The sequence below is a fragment of the Podarcis muralis genome, chromosome 13, assembly GCF_964188315.1.
Source record: "Podarcis muralis chromosome 13, rPodMur119.hap1.1, whole genome shotgun sequence".
Classification (NCBI taxonomy): Eukaryota; Metazoa; Chordata; class Lepidosauria; order Squamata; family Lacertidae; genus Podarcis; species Podarcis muralis.
In genome coordinates this window covers 13,574,749-13,594,021 of record NC_135667.1, presented here as the reverse complement: position 1 = coordinate 13,594,021, position 19,273 = coordinate 13,574,749, and the positions used below count along the sequence as shown (strand labels likewise).

At 41.7% G+C, this 19,273-nt stretch overlaps 1 protein-coding gene across 1 annotated transcript in view; it reads right to left on the bottom strand.

Moving 5' to 3' along the window:
• Nucleotides 1-1,421: 1,421 nt before the first annotated feature.
• LOC114581943 (vomeronasal type-2 receptor 26-like) overlaps nucleotides 1,422-19,273 on the bottom strand; it is a 22,968-nt gene continuing 5,116 nt past the window's right edge. The window contains exons 5-9 of the mRNA XM_077918096.1: nucleotides 11,651-11,823; nucleotides 10,507-10,798; nucleotides 8,739-9,599; nucleotides 6,244-6,370; nucleotides 1,422-2,542 (exon numbers count right to left, since the gene is read on the bottom strand). Coding sequence (XP_077774222.1) covers nucleotides 1,641-2,542; nucleotides 6,244-6,370; nucleotides 8,739-9,599; nucleotides 10,507-10,798; nucleotides 11,651-11,823 — 2,355 coding nt within the window. The 3' untranslated portion in view covers nucleotides 1,422-1,640. The remainder of the gene's footprint in view (nucleotides 2,543-6,243; nucleotides 6,371-8,738; nucleotides 9,600-10,506; nucleotides 10,799-11,650; nucleotides 11,824-19,273) is intronic.

Genomic DNA, 19,273 nt, shown 5'->3' with positions numbered 1-19,273 from the left:
ACATATCAGCACAATAGTTAATCTTCCTGGTGACAGCCCTTGAGATACAGTGGTACCTCAGGTTAATAACTTAATTTGTCCTGGAGGTCTGTTCTTAATCTGAGGTACCACTTTAGCTAATGGGGCCTCCCACTGCTGCCATGGCTCTCTCCTGCAATGACCCCTTTCCTATTCATGAAGCAGTGATGGTTGTTGTAATTCACAGAATTCTATGCTTCATAATATATACCATCATTGTGAAACAAACTTTAGCCTAAGATCAGGAAATGAAATGATATGAGCATTCAGGTTCAGAACAGGTTCTTTTAATTCATTCTCACTAACACTCCTGTTCAGATAAAGTCTATCAAAACTGGCTTTTCAAAAGGGTTCTCTCTCTCTCTCTCTCTCTCTCTCTCTCTCTCTCTCTCTCTCTCACACACACACACACACACGTATACATTTCAATACATTTATATTCATTTCCCTATTGAGAAATGGGAGCTTCAACAGGATTCTCTTAATTCACAAGAGATTCCTATGGATTTTTGCATCAGCATATGTCCCACTGAAATCAAAAGTGGTTATCTCAAGGTAAATGGGTTGACGTTTGCAGCCTCAGTCATTATTCTGAGGCTGAAGCTCTTGGTTTGATCATTCCTGTCCTGTAATGAATGACTGACTTAGTTCTCACACAAGCTCTTCAGGCAGCGCTGGTGGGGGTTCCTCAGTGAATTTTGCTGGAGAGGAGATGAAACCACCATGGGAAACAATGCCACCAATGAGGAACTCTCCTGGCTGATGATACATGTGAAGTGGACGGTGTGGACCTTGGAGCCTGCATTTTGCTATGTGAGCCTGACATACATTGTAAGAAAACAGTTCCAGAAGCAAGACCACTAAAACCACCATTCTCAATACAAAGGCAACTGTTCTATGCAGAAACCACCTTTTCTCTTTTCTGAGTTAAAATTGTCTTGTTTAAATGGTAGTTTATTTTCCCAAAACGACGCAATCTGGGAGTATCCAAAATCTGACTCAAATTATAGCCCTGTTAATCATCAAGAAGCAATGTAATTATTCATCCAGTGCTAAGAATTCCCTCTGGAATTGCTGAAGAAAATGTATTTGTCACATACTCAGAAGTGCAATTTTAAATTTCCTTTCATTAGATAAAAATGGACCAGTAGTGTATTGGTGAAGTTAGAAGTAAGAAATAGATGACCTTGTAAATAATGGAGTTTCCAAAATATGTAGTCAGCTCTCTCTGTCTAGGATACATGAGGTACTGTGGTACCTTGGTTCCCAAATGCCTCTGTTGTTGACTGTTTCAGTTCTCGAATGCTGAAAACCCAGAAGTAATTTTTTCCATTATTGAATGTACCTCGGAAATTTTACGTCTGATGTGGCTTCCGCTGAGTGCTAGAAGCTCTTGTAAGCAATTGGAAGCCGCACCTTGGTTGTCTAGTGTATTGGAAGTCAAAGGTCTTCCAGAACAGATTACATTCGACAACCGAGGTACCACTGTAATTTGTCAGGGCTGTTCTGCTGGCTTTGGAGAACAGTTTTGTTGGCTTGAGGCATTCTGAGATGAAGAAAAATGAATTCAAGGAGATTTAGTTCAGTTATGATTTGCTACATCAAATAGACTTATTTATGCTTTAACTCTTTCTTATAATAAGCTGTCCCCTGCTGTTTAACTCTGGCCTCACCAAAATGATATAACATTTGGGGAAGAAGATGCAGCCCAGTAACCCAAAACTAGAGGCCAAAATAGAAAAGATCTCCACAGCCACCATGTACTTTCCCTTGGTACTCAGGTAGGTAGGAACAAAGGACAGCCACACAATGCAAAAAACCAACATGCTGAAAGTGATGAACTTGGCTTCATTAAAACTGTCTGGTAACTTCCTGGCTAGGAAAGCCACAGTGAAGCTGACAATGGCTAGCAAGCCCATGAAGCCCAAGACACTGTAGAACATGGTGACTGACCCTTCATTACATTCCAAAACAATTTCTTTAGTCACAGAGTGCATATCCAAATCTGGGAATGGGGGAGACGTTGCCAGCCACACACTACAAATAATGGCTTGAATCAGGGAGCAGAAAAGAACAATGGAGGTAGCCTGTTGTTTCCCCACCCATCTCCTCATTCTGGACCCTGGCTTGGTAGCCATGAAAGCTAGAACCACTATAGTTGTTTTTGCTAAGATGCAAGACACTGCTACTGAGAAGATGACTCCAAAAGCAGTTTGTTGAAGGAGACAGGTTATTTTTGTGGGCTGGCCAATGAAAAGCAAAGGGCAAAGGAAGGAGAGAACGAGGGCTAGGAGGAGAACATAGGTGAGGGTCTGATTGTTGGCTTTGACTATGGGAGTGTCTTTGTGCTTGATGAAGATCCTAAGCACCAAAGCTGTAGTGAAAGTCAATAAAAGAGCAAGCGTGACCAAACTGATCCCCAGAGGTTCATCGTAAAACAGGAAGCTTATGTCCTTTGGAAGACATATAACCTGGCCAAGGTTTGGGTACTGATCTTCTGGACATTGAAAACAGTCATCCATGTCTAAAAAGAAAAACAACAACAAAGAATATGTTTACTGCAGACTTTTGGAGTTCATTGGTGGTAGGGGGAAAGGCTTCCACAGCCTTTTGTTTTATATCCCACTTCTTTACTCGACTCTTCAAAGCAGTCAACAACATTTAGAAAACACAGCAGATCACAAAGCAAAATAACCAGCCTATTGAACCAGCCAGCAGCAGGCACCAGATGTTTGTTTCTTCAGTTAGCCCTGTCTTTAGCCAACTGAACTAGGCCCTGATGTGGTCTTTGATTGCCTCTCTTGTTCTGTCCTTTCTTCCCAAAAGGCAAGTGTCTGTTGGCTCATGTAGACTAGGCCACATTGCTCCCCTCACATCTGACCATCTCTGATTCAGTGTCATATTTGTGGAAATAATGCAAATAGCTGCACACTTCATAAACTACTTCAGTATTTTGGTGGAATACAACTAAATTTCAGCAGGCTACAGTCCCTCCAACTGTTCCTATTTTCCATGGATGTCCCCGCTTTACAGAAGCCATCTGTCAGGGTGCCCTCAGAGCACTCTGACATAAGCTACACCCGTGAGACTGAGCTGTATGAGAGGCAGGAGGATGGGATTGAAGATGGAGTTTCTGAAGCGGAAGGAGGCAATGGAGTGAGCAGGGGTTATTGGTATTCCCAGCCCATGCAGGGGGAGGAGGACTTGGTCTGGGAGGGAACGCAGGAAGAAGAGACACAGGAGAGAGAACAGGCAGATTCATAGGCGTTGCAAGGGTTAAGTTCAGGGTCAGAGGCAGAGCAGATGCATGAATCTCTGCGCTCAAGGCATCTTGGGAGACTTTGGGAACGCAGGGAAAATGTCATAAAGATCCCACACTTTCTGTGTTTTAGACGGAAGGGGAAGTCAGTGCTCCCAACTGACAGCTCCGAGGAAGACTGATTTACGCGGGCTCCCACCCGGGTTGTATAAACAGCAATAAATAAGGACCATAAAACCATCGCAGTGTCAAGGCTTCTCTGTGTGTAGAGAGATCAATTTGCACATCCCTAACACCATCCTGGTTTCTGATTTGATCCCAGAATGCCCCACTTTCCCTTAGGACGTCCCTATTTTCATCAGAGAAATGTTGTAGGGTGTGGAGTTATCTGACCCCCCCCAAGCCTTCTGTATAGGGAAGGTTTTTTTTAATGTCTAATGTTTTATTTAGGACCCTCGTACCTACGGGACCGCCTCTCCTGGTATGCCCCACGGAGAGCCTCAAGGTCCATAAATAGCAACACCCTAGTGGTCCCAGGCCCTAAGGAAGTTAGATTGGCTTCAACCAGAGCCAGGGCCTTTTCAACTCTCTGGTGGAACGCTCTGCCTCATGAGACCAGGGCCCTGCAGGATCTGATTTCTTTCCGCAGGGCCTGTAAGACAGTTGTTCCGCCTGGCCTTTGGCTTGGAGCCAATTTGATTCCCTCCCTCCCTCTCTTTCTTTTTTCTTTTCCTTCTCCTCCTGCAATGAGGCTACATTTTAATATTTTAATGTTCCATTATTTTAATGTTGTATTTTATTTTTGTTTTTAAGTTGTAATCATTCATCTTGTTTTTATTATTGCTTATAAGCCGCTCTGAGCCCGGCCTTGGCTGGGGAGGGCGGGGTATAAATAAAAAATTATTATTATTATTATTATTATTATTATTATTATTATTATTATTATTTATATATGTTAGAAGCCACCCAGGGTGGCAACCCAGTCAGATGGATGGGGTATAAATAGTAAAGTTATTATTATTACTATTATGGTACAGTGGTGCCTCGCAAGACGAAATTAATTCGTTCTGCAAGTTTTTTCTTCTTGCGAGTTTTTCGTCTTGCGAAGCACGGTTTTCCATAGGAATGCATTGAAAATCAATTAATGCGTTCCTATGGAAACCGCCTTCAGACCAGGTCCGGGGACAGTCTGTCCCCCGACCTCTTCTGAAGGCTGGGGGGGGGGACAAGGGCTTTTCTTCCCACCCCCAGCATTTAAAAAAAACCCCGGGACAGCGGAGGACTTCTCCGCTGTCCGGGGCGATTTAAAAGCCCCTGGGAAGGCAGGCAGGGGGGACAAAGACTTTTGCCCCCCGCCAGCCTTCAGAAGAGGTCCTGGACCTCTTCTGAAGGCGGGCGGGGGGCGAAAGTCTTTGCTCCCCCCCCGCCTGCCTTCAAAAGCCGTCCGGGATAGCGGAGAAATGCAGCGCGTTTCTCCGCTCTCCCAGGAAGGCAGGCAGGGGGGAGCAAAGACTTTTGCCCCCCGCCGGCCTTCAGAAGAGGTCCAGGACCTCTTCTGAAGGCGGGCGGGGGGCGAAAGTCTTTGCTCCCCCCCCGCCTGCCTTCAAAAGCTGTCCGGGACAGGCTTCGCGGACCTCTCCGCAAGCAGCGGGAGCGCTCCCGTTGCTTGCGGAGAGTTGGCAGCATGCCGAAGCCTGCGTGCGCTGAGATCAGCGCGCCCAGGCTTCGCGGACCTCTCCGCAAGCAGCGGGAGCGCTCCCGCTGCTTTCAGGGAGTTGCCAGCATGCGAAGCCTGCGCACGCTGAGATCAGGGGGGAGCAAAGAGGTCCAGGACCTCTTCTGAAGGCCGGCGGGGGGGCAAAAATCTTTGCTCCCCCCGCCTGCCTTCAAAAGCCATCCGGGATAGTTGGAAGCGCTTCCCTGCTATCCCGGACTGCTTTTAAAATGCTGGCGGTGGGGAGCAAAGCCTTTCGGCCCCCGCCGGCCTTCCTGGACCTCTTCTGAAGGCCGGAGGGGGGGGGGGAAGGCTTTGCTCCCCACCGCTAGCATTTAAAAGAGGTCCCCGGAGATTTCCCTATGGGCTTTCTTCTTGCGAAGCAAGCCCATAGGGAAATTCGTCTTGCGAAGCAACTCGCAAACAGAAAACCCTTTCATCTTGCGGGTTTTCCGTCTTGCGAGGCATTCGTCTTGCGGGGCACCACTGTATAGGACATCCCTATTTTGTTCAGAGAAATGTTGGAGGGTATGAGACTAGAACTGGTGTTTCTACACTTTCTGAACTGCAGCTGTTACTGCAGCTGTTATGATGAAGGTGATCAGTGAAATAGAGGAGAGATTTTGACAAGAAAGTTCTGGCTCATGGTTTAAGCAGATCGGAAAGCGTGTTTTGATGACAGAAAGGGCTCTGTTTGCTTGGTAAGGCTTTAGCTGAGCTGAGAGCATATACAGATGAAATAAAACATAAAATTCATTAGTAGCCCAGAGTGGCCCTCTTGAACATTTATATACCCTAGGGAGGGTCAAAATCATCTTTGAAATAGGTGGCATACATACATCTATATATCACATTTATAACGGTTCCCGTTGTCTTAGGAAAGCAAACAACATCCTGCGGGATTCATCTCACCCGGGACACAGTCTGTTTGCACTACTGCCTTCTGGCAGGAGATATAGAAACATCAAGTCAAGGACAAATAGACTGAAAAACAGTTTCTATCCAAGAGCTGTGGCCTTTTTGAATGCTGTAACTCGATAGTGTGACCTGGGAGTTTGATGGGTGTTGGTGTGGGTGTGGCTGGAATGTGGTTTGTTTGGTTGTTGTTGTTGTTTTGCTTTTGTTGTTTTTAAGGGATGGCATCCAATTTCGTTGCACTTGTGCAATGTTGCACTTGTGTAATGACAATAAAGAATCTATTCTATTCTATTCTATTCTATTCTATTCTATTCTATTTTAAAACCTTTCTTACCTTTCTGGTTGGAAATCTTTCCTTCTGGACATGTAAAGCAATCATAGCAACAAAATGGCTTCCCTTCCTTCTTGGTTCGACTGTAACCTGAACTGCAATGATCATTGCATATAGAAATGGGCCGGGTCTGTCCATAAATATCAGAATAGAATGTTTTAGGTAATATCATGAACACTAGAGAGTATTACGAATGCAGTACAGTGGTACCTCAGGTTAAGAACTTAATTCGTTCTGGATGTCCGTTTTTAACCTGAAACTGTTCTTAAGCTGAGGTACCACTTTAGCTAATGGGGCCTCCCGCTGCCGCTGCACCACCAGAGCACGATTTCTGTTCTCATCCTGAAGCAAAGTTCTTAACCCGAGGTACTATTTCTGGGTTAGCGGAGTCTGTAAACTGAAGCATCTGTAACTTGAAGCTTCTGTAAGCCAAGGTACCACTGTACCCACAAGTTGAATGTAAGTAGCGAGTTCTCTCTCTCTCCCCCTCTCTCCCTCTCTCCCCCCCGCCTCTCTCCCCCCTCCATCTCTCTCCCCCCCCCTCTGTATTTATCTGTGTAGATAAAAAGGTAAAGGTAAATGACCCCTGGATGGTTAAATCCAGTCAAAGGTCACTATGGGGTGTGGTGCTCATCTCTCTTCAGGCCGAGGGAGCCGCCGCTTGTCCACAGACAGCTTTCTGGGCAATGTGTATGTATTTAATGTATTATTATTATTATTATTATTATTATTATTATTATTATTATTATGTGGCCTACATGACTAAACCGCTTCTGGTGCAACGTAACACCGTGACGGAAGCCAGAACGCACAAAAATGCTGTTTACCTTCCCACCACAGGGGTAACTATTTATCTACTTGCACTGGTATGCTTTCAAACTGCTAGGTTGGCAGAAGCTGGGACAGAGCAATGGGAGGTCACCCGTTGCACAGATTTGAACTGCTGATGTTTTGATCGGGAAGCCCAAGAGTTTCAGTGGTTTAGACCACAGCACCACCCGCTTCAATCAGCTGACAGTAGTGTTCAATGTGGAGAGATATTGATACTTACCTATCCTGCCACCACATGCTTAACGAATGAAAATGGGTTTTAGCAAAAAACAAAAAAAAGGTGAAGGAGCATGCTTAATATTAATCAGGAGTGGGTTCTAGAGTGTTGGTGCTACCGCTCTGAATGAATGATTCCTTGTAATTGCAGAAGGAACATTAAGTGGCACATGAAAGTTCAGATTGAACAAGTCTCACTATATTTACAGAATACTGAGAAACAGCCATTTGAGTAACTATCTTCTTCCTGACCATTGGGCAGGTGATGGAATGAACCCTGAAAAGTGCAGAGAACCCACCTGGTTAAATTGGTTGGGCCATACAATGGCATCCTCATGAATGGTGAACAATTTTTCCTGGGTACCCAGAGAGTCTATCTTCCCAATTTTGACTCTAAGAAAGGACTGATTTGGAAACATGAGCCAGTTTATAATGTCAAAGCCAGCAATTAATTCACCATTTGCGTCAAAACGCACCTTTTCTCCTGCACTGTTGTTAAACGAAATACTTCTGAGAATGTGATGGAGCTAAATAATAAAAATAAGAAAGGTTTATATAAATGCTCTTATTATGTTATCATACAACACGGTGAAAATACATCCAAGGCTCAGGATTATGATCCCATGAAATCTTTGTGCAAGCTAATGTTAGAAACAGCTAAAGGTCACTTAAAATCCCACACCATGGAATATTGGCCACATCTGCACCACTACTTTAACTTCCACTGTTTTGTGTTACACTAAAGAACTTTCCGCATTGTAGGCTTATCAATAGAGGTTAAGATTTTTCCATCAAGAGACCTCTACTATCTTTAAAAGACCACAATCCCCATGGTTTAAGTCTGTGGTATGGATGTATCTATTGTGGAGTGAGATATCACGACTGCCAACAATATGGTTGGCAGCCCTGTTGCTGCTTCTGGTATTTTCAAAACTGCAAGGAAAGGGGCAGTGATACCCTCTTCTGCTTCTCTAGTAAGGCACCTGGGGAAGGGCTTTGGCTCACTGGTGACTCATGCTTTAAATGCAGAAGGTTCCAGGTTCAATCCCCAACAGCTCCATGTAGGGCTGGGAAAGGCTTTTGCCTGAAACACTGGGGAGTTGCTGCCAGTGTTCTCTACATGGTATAAAGCAGCATTCTACGCAATGTGAGACACTGTGAAGAAATCTTTGATACCCTAGCCCCAACTTGGTCATTTATTTTGTTTTGCTTTAAAAACGCTGCACCTGCTACCTTGATTGTGAAGGGATGGAAAGAAATTATTTTACAAACTGAGAGGAGTTCTGTTAATCTCTGCTGTGGAGGCAAAATAAAAGGCTTGAAGTATGGTAAAGTTATTCTATGAGATTAACTTTCTTGTTAATTTCATGGAAGGTTGATAAAGCTCGACCATCATTTTTGCACCAAAAGATACGTAGGTACCTTCAGCTTTCATCTGACCAAGACATTACCTGCCATGGTTGTGGATTTGGAAGCTCCCATCTTACTCCCTCTGCCATTCCTCTGTGCTTGAATAGGGATGAATGTCTGATGTGCAAAGCATGTGCCACTGCATAGACTGCATTGTAGATGGTGTAGCTATGGGCAGTCATTCTCATTTCAAAAACAGACACGGGGAGTGTCTCCATCTTCTCCTCCCCAGTGCAAATTTGCCCACCTATATTATCTGCCACAGAACTGGAGAATGAACAGTTAAATGACTCTTCCCAGAAGTCCTTGATAAAACCATCTTCTTTTTCTGTGCTTGGGTTCTTGATCTGAAGGAACTTCTGGAAAGCTAACAGATCCACTGAGTGAATGGAAAGGGAAAGAGAACCATGAAGGAAACTTATGTCCCAATATCTTTGAAATGGAAATGATGTGATATCCATCTGGGCTGTCAGGAACCAGATTTTACTCTTGGTCCTCACTGGTATATGCTCAAAGTTTAAAACCTGGGGCACCATTTTCAATGCCATCATGGAATGAATTTCTCCGTGTACAACCACAACATTGGTAGTGCTCCCCATAATAACACTGATAGCGTGAAAGCCCTCCCCCACCATGTCAGTGATTCCACTGGAAGATGTTAGCTTTGGGAATGTTTCTATGAAGTCAAAGCAGATGCCACTCTGGGAAAACACTGGAAGTACATTCTCTATAAAACCTTCTGTATTTTCCCTAACTTGAGAAACCACTCCAATCCACGTCCACTGGAAATGCAGCAGTAACTTGATGATTCCTCTATATTGATGGTCCCCATTTGGGAACATTTGGTAGAAGAAGACTCCTTGAGACTCTTTATTCATGACTGGGGAAGAGCCATATATGAGCTAAGGTTTTTTTATATATAAAAAAAGATGAGAAGAGAAGAATGGTTTTCAATATAAAACAATTACTTGTGTGTAGTTTTGTTTTCTTTCTTCTGTTCATTTCTGGCCAGGACTATAACGGTTAAGTAGATCCTGCAGACTGCAGGATTGAATTATGTGTTCAACTACTGGAGTCTACTTTCCCTGTGCATTTCATGCAAAGAACACGCTGAGGAAGTAGGCCCCTGCAACTAGCAGGATTGAAACCTCAACTCACCAGATGCTCAGCCTAGCGTATATAATTGCTTAGTTTTACTGTGTGCTTGTTACAGCCATGTGAAGACAATCTCATTCTTCCTACCAAGACCATGCCCCAACAGCCCCAGATCACTCCTGCGGGCCAGACCGAATCTGGGAATGTTTCCACCTAATTCATCTACTTCCACCTAGTTTCCACCTAATTCATCTAGTTCCACCCAATTCAGAATTTGGACTTTGGCTAAATCTGACCCATAACCCTTACAGCTCCTTATTGATTGCTCTTTCACTGTGCATGTGCGTGTTAGGAATGGGAGGATCTGTCAATATTTCTCTTAAGTTTCTTATTTAACCACATCAATTAGATTTCTTTTTAAGCCTCATGAAAATTTCTCCTAAAATACAAAACTTTATGCAAATTTTGCCTAATATGCACATCTTTGCAAAGCAATATTTGCTAATACAATGCATTTTAAGTATATTTTTACTAACATGCATTTTTAATGCACACTTTACCTTAATCTATGCATTTTTGGACACATTATTTGACTGGAGAACTGCTTTGCAAAATCCGGAAAAGGGGGAATTTCAAAGAATGGCTGCATTTCATGTATTGGTTCTGAAAGTGTGAATTCAGTGAAATTGAGGTGTGAATGTATTTAGATCTTACTTGCGGTATCTTGTAGGTAGACAGGATGGGTGTCATGTGAAGACAGACATTAGAGTTAGGTCCCCCAATGACTGCTATTGGAGTGCTCTCAGCATCACATTTATAGTTAGGGATGGCCTTGGCCCTTCTTGAGAGAAGCTCCATTGAGGCTTCATAGGTCCAGCTTGCACTGAAATGGCTGTTATAAATGTGGAAGCCCAGGGTGACGTTGGGCAAGATCTGGGGAGTTTCATTGATCTCCTTTACAGCAAATGCCAAGGCCAGGATGTGCTGGTAGAGGTGAGTCAGCACCCTGTATTGAGAGTTACATACTGCATCAAGGTTCATCTGCTTCAGACCATAACATAGACTGCTTTTCAGTTCAGTATCAGTTCAGATATTGTACAAAAACAGGTTGTAAGCTCACATCTCACAGACTTGTAAAAGTAAACTGGCTCACGAATCTATGACGTCTCTTAAAAGCATCTCAAATTCCAGGACTTCTTAGAGAGTCTCTTAGTATATCTACAGAAGACATAATTCAATAAGGTGTTTTTATTTATTCTGGCCCATAGGGAATCTGGATGAGGTGTTTTGTATGTTTAATATCTGCTGGTCAAAAGTTACTTGTAGTTTGCATGTTCTTCATTCACACAGGATACACATCCTAATAAGCAAATACCAATGTAGCATTTTTCTTTGGGTTTTTCTTAGAAGGGGTAAAAAAATACATAGGGTCACAGCAGCCACTATGGAGAAATTATCTTAATGCTCCAATTTTATCTATATCCAGTGGATGTGAGCTTAATTTATAATGTAAAATATGTTTCAAGCCTGTTTTGATGCCATGTGGATCTCTGTAGGCAAGACTTGACATCTGTACAAGCAGTTGTCCTGGAAGCCAATATTTTATGCTCGGTAAATGTTTTAAAATTCTTCAATAAAGTTTGTGTGAAGAAAAGAGTATTGGAAATGGTGAAATTAAAACAATTTTAAATGTATTTTTGTTTGTGGAATGTTTGTTCTTTTTGAAAAGCAAAGAAACAGATTATTGCAGAAAGAGGGGGAAAGATATTTAGGAGTAAATGCATGCAAAAGTGAGCAGACCAGACATATTTCATCAGCATATAATATGTTTTTTTTAAAGAAACATTCAGCTACTTACATATGGTCATCTGAAAATTCCTGAGATGGTTGTTTTTCAAAGGATAGGGTATCTGAAAATATGTAGATCTGAGATATAATGCCAGCAATGATGAGGTCTCCTGACTGATAATATTTGTGAAGAATAGGGACAGGTTCTCTGATGGAACACTGAGGAAGAAACTTACACATCCCCTGCAGTGGCAGTAAGAGCACCAGCAACCTAAACACTACCATCTTGCAAGGGATTATTCATTTAGGCACAACTTCACCTCTTCTGTTACTGTCATTCAAGTGACTGTGAGCAGTAGAGACTAACTTGAATGGTGACCCACTTAGGTGATTCAAAGCCATACTGATGAGCCTCTGTATATCTATAGACCCAACCATGTTCACTTCATATTTACTAATAAGAGCCTCCAGTCTTAGTTTCATCATTCTGTATGTGGGCAGAGGAGGTCCCTAGGGAAGGGGAGAAGATGTAATTCTGAATAATCTGGTAATTACAGGTGAGGTAATCACTTGCTTTGAATTACGGATTCTGTGTAATATTTTAAGGAAAACAGGATTATCATATCTCATTCAAAATATCAGGCAGCTTCCTAGCTAGGAAAGCCAAAGTTAAGCTGGCAATGGGCAGGAAAGCCATGAAGCTCAAAATAGAGCAAAACATGATATGTCATTGCATTCTAGTACAATTTCTTCAGTGATTGAGTGCGTGTCAACACCTGGGAAATGGAGGACAGGTTGCCAGCCACACAGTAATAAAAAGAGTCTGAACAAGGAAGCTGGAAAGAACAATAAAGGTTGCCAGTTCCCCCCCCATCCATCTCCTCATTCTAGAGCCTGGCTTGATAGCCATGAAAGCTAGAACTATTATTGTGGTTTTGGCTAATATACAGGAAACTGCCACTGAGAAGATTGCACCAAAAGTCGTTTGTCGTAGGAGACATGTCACTTCATCTGGTTTGCCAATGAATGTTGTTGTTGTTTAGTCGTTTAGTCGTGTCCGACTCTTCGTGATCCCATGGACCAGAGCATGCCAGGCACTTCTGTCTTCCACTGCCTCCCGCAGTTTGGTCAAACTCATGCTGGTAGCTTCGAGAACACTGTCCAACCATCTCGTCCTCTGTCGTCCCCTTCTCCTTGTGCCCTCTATCTTTCCCAACATCAGGGTCTTTTCCAGGGAGTCTTCTCTTCTCATGAGGTGGCCAAAGTATTGGAGCCTCAGCTTCACGATCTGTCCTTCCAGTGAGCACTCAGGGCTGATTTCCTTCAGAATGGAGAGGTTTGATCTTCTTGCAGTCCATGGGACTCTCAAGAGTCTCCTCCAGCACCATAATTCAAAAGCATCAATTCTTCGGCAATCAGCCTTCTTTATGGTCCAGCTTACACTTCCATACATCACTACTGGGAAGACCATGGCTTTTACTATACGGACCTTTGTTGGCAAGGTGATGTCTCTACTTTTTAAGAAGCTGTCTAGGTTTGTCATTGCTTTTATCCCAAGAAGCAGGAAGAACAAAGAAAGGAGAGGAGGAGAGAGGATGGGAGAACATAGGTTCTGATTATTGGCCTTTACTATGGGAGTGTCCTGGTGCGTGAGGAATATTCCAAGAATCAAAGTTGTGATTAAACAAAATAAAACAGCAAATGTGGTCAAAATAATCCCCCAAGGTTCATCATAAGACAGAAAGTTTATGTATTTATGGAGGCATCCATCTTGGCCAATGCTTAAATAATGATTTTCTGAACATTTAAAACAGTCATCCATGTCTGAAATCAAATATGAAAAATAAACATAAAATGTTACTTAAGTATGGCATTCTGTTCTTGAATCAGGGTAGTGAACCTGAAATATCGAATGTTAATTTTGGTGTAAGAATAATAGGAAATTCTACCTCCTGCATAATCTGAGCTCAATAGCATCAAGGGCCTTCTTTCTCATGGGTTCCAAGCAAATCCAGAAATATAAACAAATTAAAACCATCCTTCTAGCAGCTAAAAGTGTCAGAGGCCTCTGTGTCTATTGATTTGTGTGTTTAGGGGTGGGCTCGCACAGTCTTTTTGTTTCAGCTGATCCAACCCACTAATATTCTTATTCTCTATGAATTTGTCTGATATTCTGTTCAGCCACCCAAGTTACCTCATGTGAAATATGTGGAAGACAGCCCTGGATCATTTGACCTTTTTATTAGTTCTCTTTTCCCTCCTATAAAAACTACAGAAGACACTCTCTGTTCGAACTTTAAAGAACAAATACCTTTATTCAGTATTCTTGCTTTTGGAGATTATTATGTTCAGTGCAGGTAGATGATACTTAAATTGCTAATATAGTGGTACCTCGGGTTACACACGCTTCAGGTTATGCGTTTTCGGGTTGCGCACCGCGCCGAACCTGGAAGTACCAGAATGGGTTACTTCTGGGTTTCGGCACTCACGCATGCGCAGAAGTGTCGAATCATGACCCGCGCATGCACAGACGAAGTGCTGTGGGTTGCGAACGCTGTGGGTTGCGAACGTGCCTCCAGTACGGATCACATTTGCAACCTGTGGTTCCACTGTATGTCTTACATCTATTAAACTGTTACAGACTGACTAACTCTTAGGCAAACGGCAGCAGCACACAACAAACCTGCTACTCTAAATTTTAAGACTGTTCAGCTAACTGCCATAACTGCCACAAGTGTATGACATCACAGAGTTCTACAGTCCTTGCCATTAACCCTTTACATATGTTTTGTGGATGCTAACATTTCACCATTTTGAATGTTAAAGAAATTAGTTCAAGCATTTAAAACACTGATGGGAACCAGCTGGATTGCAGTCAATCTATTTATAAAATAAATGGTATCCATCTGTTAAATAGATGGTAACTGTTAAACAGAACACATCTACATATGACATTCATTACCTTTCTGGTTTGAAATCTTCCCTTCTGGACATGGAAAACAATCATAGCAGCAAAATGCCTTCCCTTCTTTTTTAGCTCTTCTATAACCTGGACTGCAGTGATCATTACATATGGAAATGGGACAGTTGTCAAAATCACCAGGTCTAGAAAAAATTATATAAGGCAGCTGCTGAACACGTGTTTGCAAATATTCCACTGTACACACAGAGAAAAGCACAAAATACAGAAAAGGACAGGTGTGTTATTTCTTTAATTTTTCTTCCTTATTAGCTGTTTCCTATTGTTCAGCTCAGGCCTCAGAGTGATTATGTAACATTTGGGGAAGAAGATGCAAACCAGCAACCCAACACCGGAGCCTAAGATAGAGAAGATCTCCACAGCTACCATATATTTCCCCTTGGTGCTCAGGTAGGAGGGAATAAAGGACAGCCAAACACTGCAGAAGACCAACATGCTGAAAGTGATAAACTTGGCTTCATTGAAACTGTCTGGTAACTTCCTGGCGAGGAAAGCCACAGCAAAACTTACAGTGGCCAGGCAGCTCATGTAGATGAGGACACAATAAAACATTGTTACAGACCCTTCATTACATTCTAGTATAATTTCTTCTGTCATTGAGTGCATGTCTACATCAGGGTATGGGGGAGACGTTGCCAACCACACAGTACATATGCCTGCTTGGACTATGGAGCAGGAAAGGAGAATGGAGTGGCCTAGTCCTTTCCCCACCCATTTCCTCATCCTGGATTCTGGTTTTGTAGCCATGAAGGCCAAAACCACAGTGAAGGTTTTTGCCAGGACACAAGAAACAGCAGTTGAGAAGATGATGCCAAAAGCTGTTTGTCGGAGGAGGCATGTCACCTTCTCAGGTCGGCCAATGAAGAGCAATGCACACAGGAAGCAGAGCAGGAGAGAGATGAGGAGAGTGTAGGTGAGGTTTCGGTTGTTCGCAATGACAATGGGTGTGTCATGGTGTTTTATAAATGTACCTAGTACCAGAGCAGTGATCAAGGAAAGGGAAAGAGAGCAGCAGGCTAAACTGATGCCCAAAGGTTCTTCATAAGACAAGAAGCTGATATCCTTGGGTAGACATGCATCCTGGTTCTTGCTTGGATAGTCTTTGTCTGGGCATTTATTACAGTCATTCATATCTGGGGAAATAATATTAAGGAAAAGACCTTTAGCTCATATCATGTCAGCTTACTGAAATGTTTATTGTTCTATTTAATCTGAGTACTAAGTTTGGATCTATTTAATCTATTTATTTCTCCTACCATCCTGGTTTGCAATCTTCCCCTCTGCACATGGGATGCAATCGTAGCAGCAAGGTGGTTGTCCCTCCTTCACTTTCTTGCTGGATCCTGGAAGACAACGCTCAGTACAGACTGAAAGAGGCTGAGTCTAATCCATAAATGAAAGAACAGAAGGTTCATAAAGAGTCTACTGAGTTTGAAATCCTTTATGTTCTCGCTCCTTTCTCTGTTACTAATCTGACACAGCACTTCAGTAATATGTAATCACTATACAGAGAGCAATTGTTTCTTTTTGTATTATTAGTAGTAATGTTTGAAGTTATGTGATATGCCCTTGATAATGCTCTGGTATGTGCAGTACCCCATCTGTTCTGCAAAGGTTGCCCTGTCCATTAAAGTACACTTTGAAGTTACTCTAGTTTCCCTGTTAATTTTGTTAATGTTGAGTATGCTATCCACTAGGTAGACAGCTCTAGAACTGATTTTGGTGCCGGTGGCTACACCTATACTTGGACCCATCAGATGCTGCCTGGGGAAGAGTTCAGAATAAGACATCCAGAGTGGCTGGGAAAACCTACTCAGGTTGTGGAGTATGATGATGATGATGATGATGATGATGATGCAATATTCTGGACAAATACATGAATTAGAATGAAGCTATCCAAGACCTATGACACTCCCTGGAATGCTGTAAAACTTTTCTCAGCATGCTATAAACAAAATGTACCTCTAAAAAATATTTTGAGATCACTGTTTTAAAAAGTTTGATGCATACATTCCTAATGCTCTGTCTCTTGCTCTTCACACCTTTCTTCTTTTGTCCTTCCTTCACTCTCTCAATCTTCACCACTTCTCCTGCTTCCATCTCTTCCACTGGCCCCCTTAGAAGACTAGTGGTCTCCTGCATCTGCTGCTGTCCTTGATTTCTTCCTTTAGTATTATTATGCCTCCTTTCCCCAACCACCTCATTTCCCCACCTTTCTAGCAAGAAAGACAAAACTCTGGGGCTATTCAATTCTTACATCATCTTTCAATACTTATTAAATCAGTATTTAATAAGTGTAAAGAAATCCCAATTGCTTTTGTTTAATTTACAATAGTTTTCTTTTTTACTTAGGATTGTGGTTGAAGTCTTCCAGCGGAAAATAATAATCCATTTCATTAGTCCAACTCACCACTTGTCTGCAATGTTAGATGTAAGGTTGCTTCAAGATCACAATGACTGTGAAGAAATCCACTTTGTAGCTTCATGGTCTCTAAGCATGTATACACTCTTGTGCTGAGGAAATGTACCCAGAGGCTCTATTTGACTGAAAGAAAACTTGCCCTCCTGTCTCCCGGCCTTTCCATAGAAAAACTGATATTTGATCTGGACCTAATGACCCACATTCAGATGGAGGATTCTGTGGTGCAATAACCACATTTGCGTCGATGCAGCTTGTAGTGTGGTCTGTGAATGGTTGGGATTAGGCTGTTGTTATTTTGTCTGAATTTGGACCCCCCTAAGGCATATTTACATTGTATCTTCTGTTTTGTAACCTCCTTAATAAAATATTTGCCTTTAATCCATGTGTGGCTTCTTTTTTATATATATAATAATTTTTATTAAATTTTTCCTTTTACAAATTCGCCATCTCAAACAAATTTCAACTTTTTGGACTTCCACCGGCTTCTCCACTAATCATCCATATTTTCCATTTTTACGCATTCTCTATATTTAGTATTGCCATTTAATATTATCCTTTCAATTCTATTTCTTTTTTTTACAATACATCTTTAACCTTCACAGAGCCTCTTTAAAACCCACTAGCGTTGTCTGTTCGTCACATATGCTTTTCAGATAATCTGTAAACTTTCCCCAGTCCTCGATGAACTTGTGATACCATTGATATCTGATCTTCCCAGTCAATTTGTCCAATTCTGCATAATCCATAAGTTTCATTCTCCACTCTTCAAGGGTCGGTAACTCCTCTTGTTTCCATTTTTGGGCCATTAATATTCTTGCCGCTGTTACTGCGTATTGAAAAAGTTTGTGGTCCCTTCTATTTATCTCTCTTCCTATTATTCCTAACAAAAAGGCTTCTGGTTTCTTTACAAATGTGTATTTAAACACCTTCTTCAACTCATTATATATCATTTCCCAGAAACCCTTTACCTTCTTACATTCCCACCACATATGGAAAAATGATCCTTCTTTTTCCTTACATTTCCAACACTTATTACATGTTTTAAACATTTTTGCTAACTTAACCGGTGTAATATACCATCTATATACCATTTTCATAATATTCTCCTTTAACACAGTACATGCAGTAAATTTCATATTTTCATTCCATACTTTTTCCTAATCAACCAATTGTATATTATAACCAAAGTCTCTGGCCCAATGTATCATAACCGACTTTACCTCCTCATCCATCGTTTGCCATTCCAACAATATTTTATACATTTTTGACATTATCTTATAATCATTATTTATTATCTCTGTTTGAAATTTCGATTCTTTTTCTGTATATCCACTCTCTTTAAAATCCTTTTTAAACATTTCATTTACCTGGAAATAATGCAACCAATCAAACACATGTTCTTTTACTTGTTCATATGGCTTCATTTTCCATTTCCCCCCTTCTTTAATTATTAAATCACCGTAAGTAATCCAATTCCCTCTCATATTAATTTTCTTTACACTCATAACCTCTAATGGAGACAACCCGTGTGGGACTTTAGGTTCTAATACATTTTTATACCTATCCCATATTTCTATTAAAGATCTCCGGAAGATATGATTCTCAAAACCCTTATGACTTTTCTTCTTCTCCAACCATAAATATGCGTGCCATCCAAATCTGTTATCAAATCCTTCTAAGTCTACAGTTTGTTATTTTTTAATTTTATCCATGCCTTCAACCAACAGAGACAAGACGCTTCGTAATATAATTTCAAGTCTGGCAGGGCAAAGCCTCCTCTTTCCTTCACATCTGTTAATAACTTAAATTGTATTCTAGGCTTTTTACCCTGCCAAATATATCTTGAAATTACTCTTTGCCACTCTTTAAAGATTGTTGTCCCTTTGATTATAGGAATCATTTGAAATAAGAATAACATCTTTGGAAGCACGCTCATTTTGATCGTTGAGATTCTACCCCAAAAAGAGAGTTTCATCCTTCCCCATACCTCCAGATCTTTTTTAATTCCATTCCACACCGGTGTATAATTGTTTTGAAATAAATCAATATTTTTTGAAGTTAACCATATTCCCAAATATTTTACCTTCTTCGCCACTTCAATCCCTGTTTCTCGTTGCATTGTTCTATTACACTCTGGTCCATATTCTTAACCATTACTTTGGCTTTTTTCTTATTTAATATAAACCCGGCCACCTTGCCAAATCCATGTGTGGCTTCTAGCAGTAAACCTCTGGCTCTTAGTCTGGTACCTCAATAGTTTGGTCATACACCACTCCTCAACTTGCGGCTCA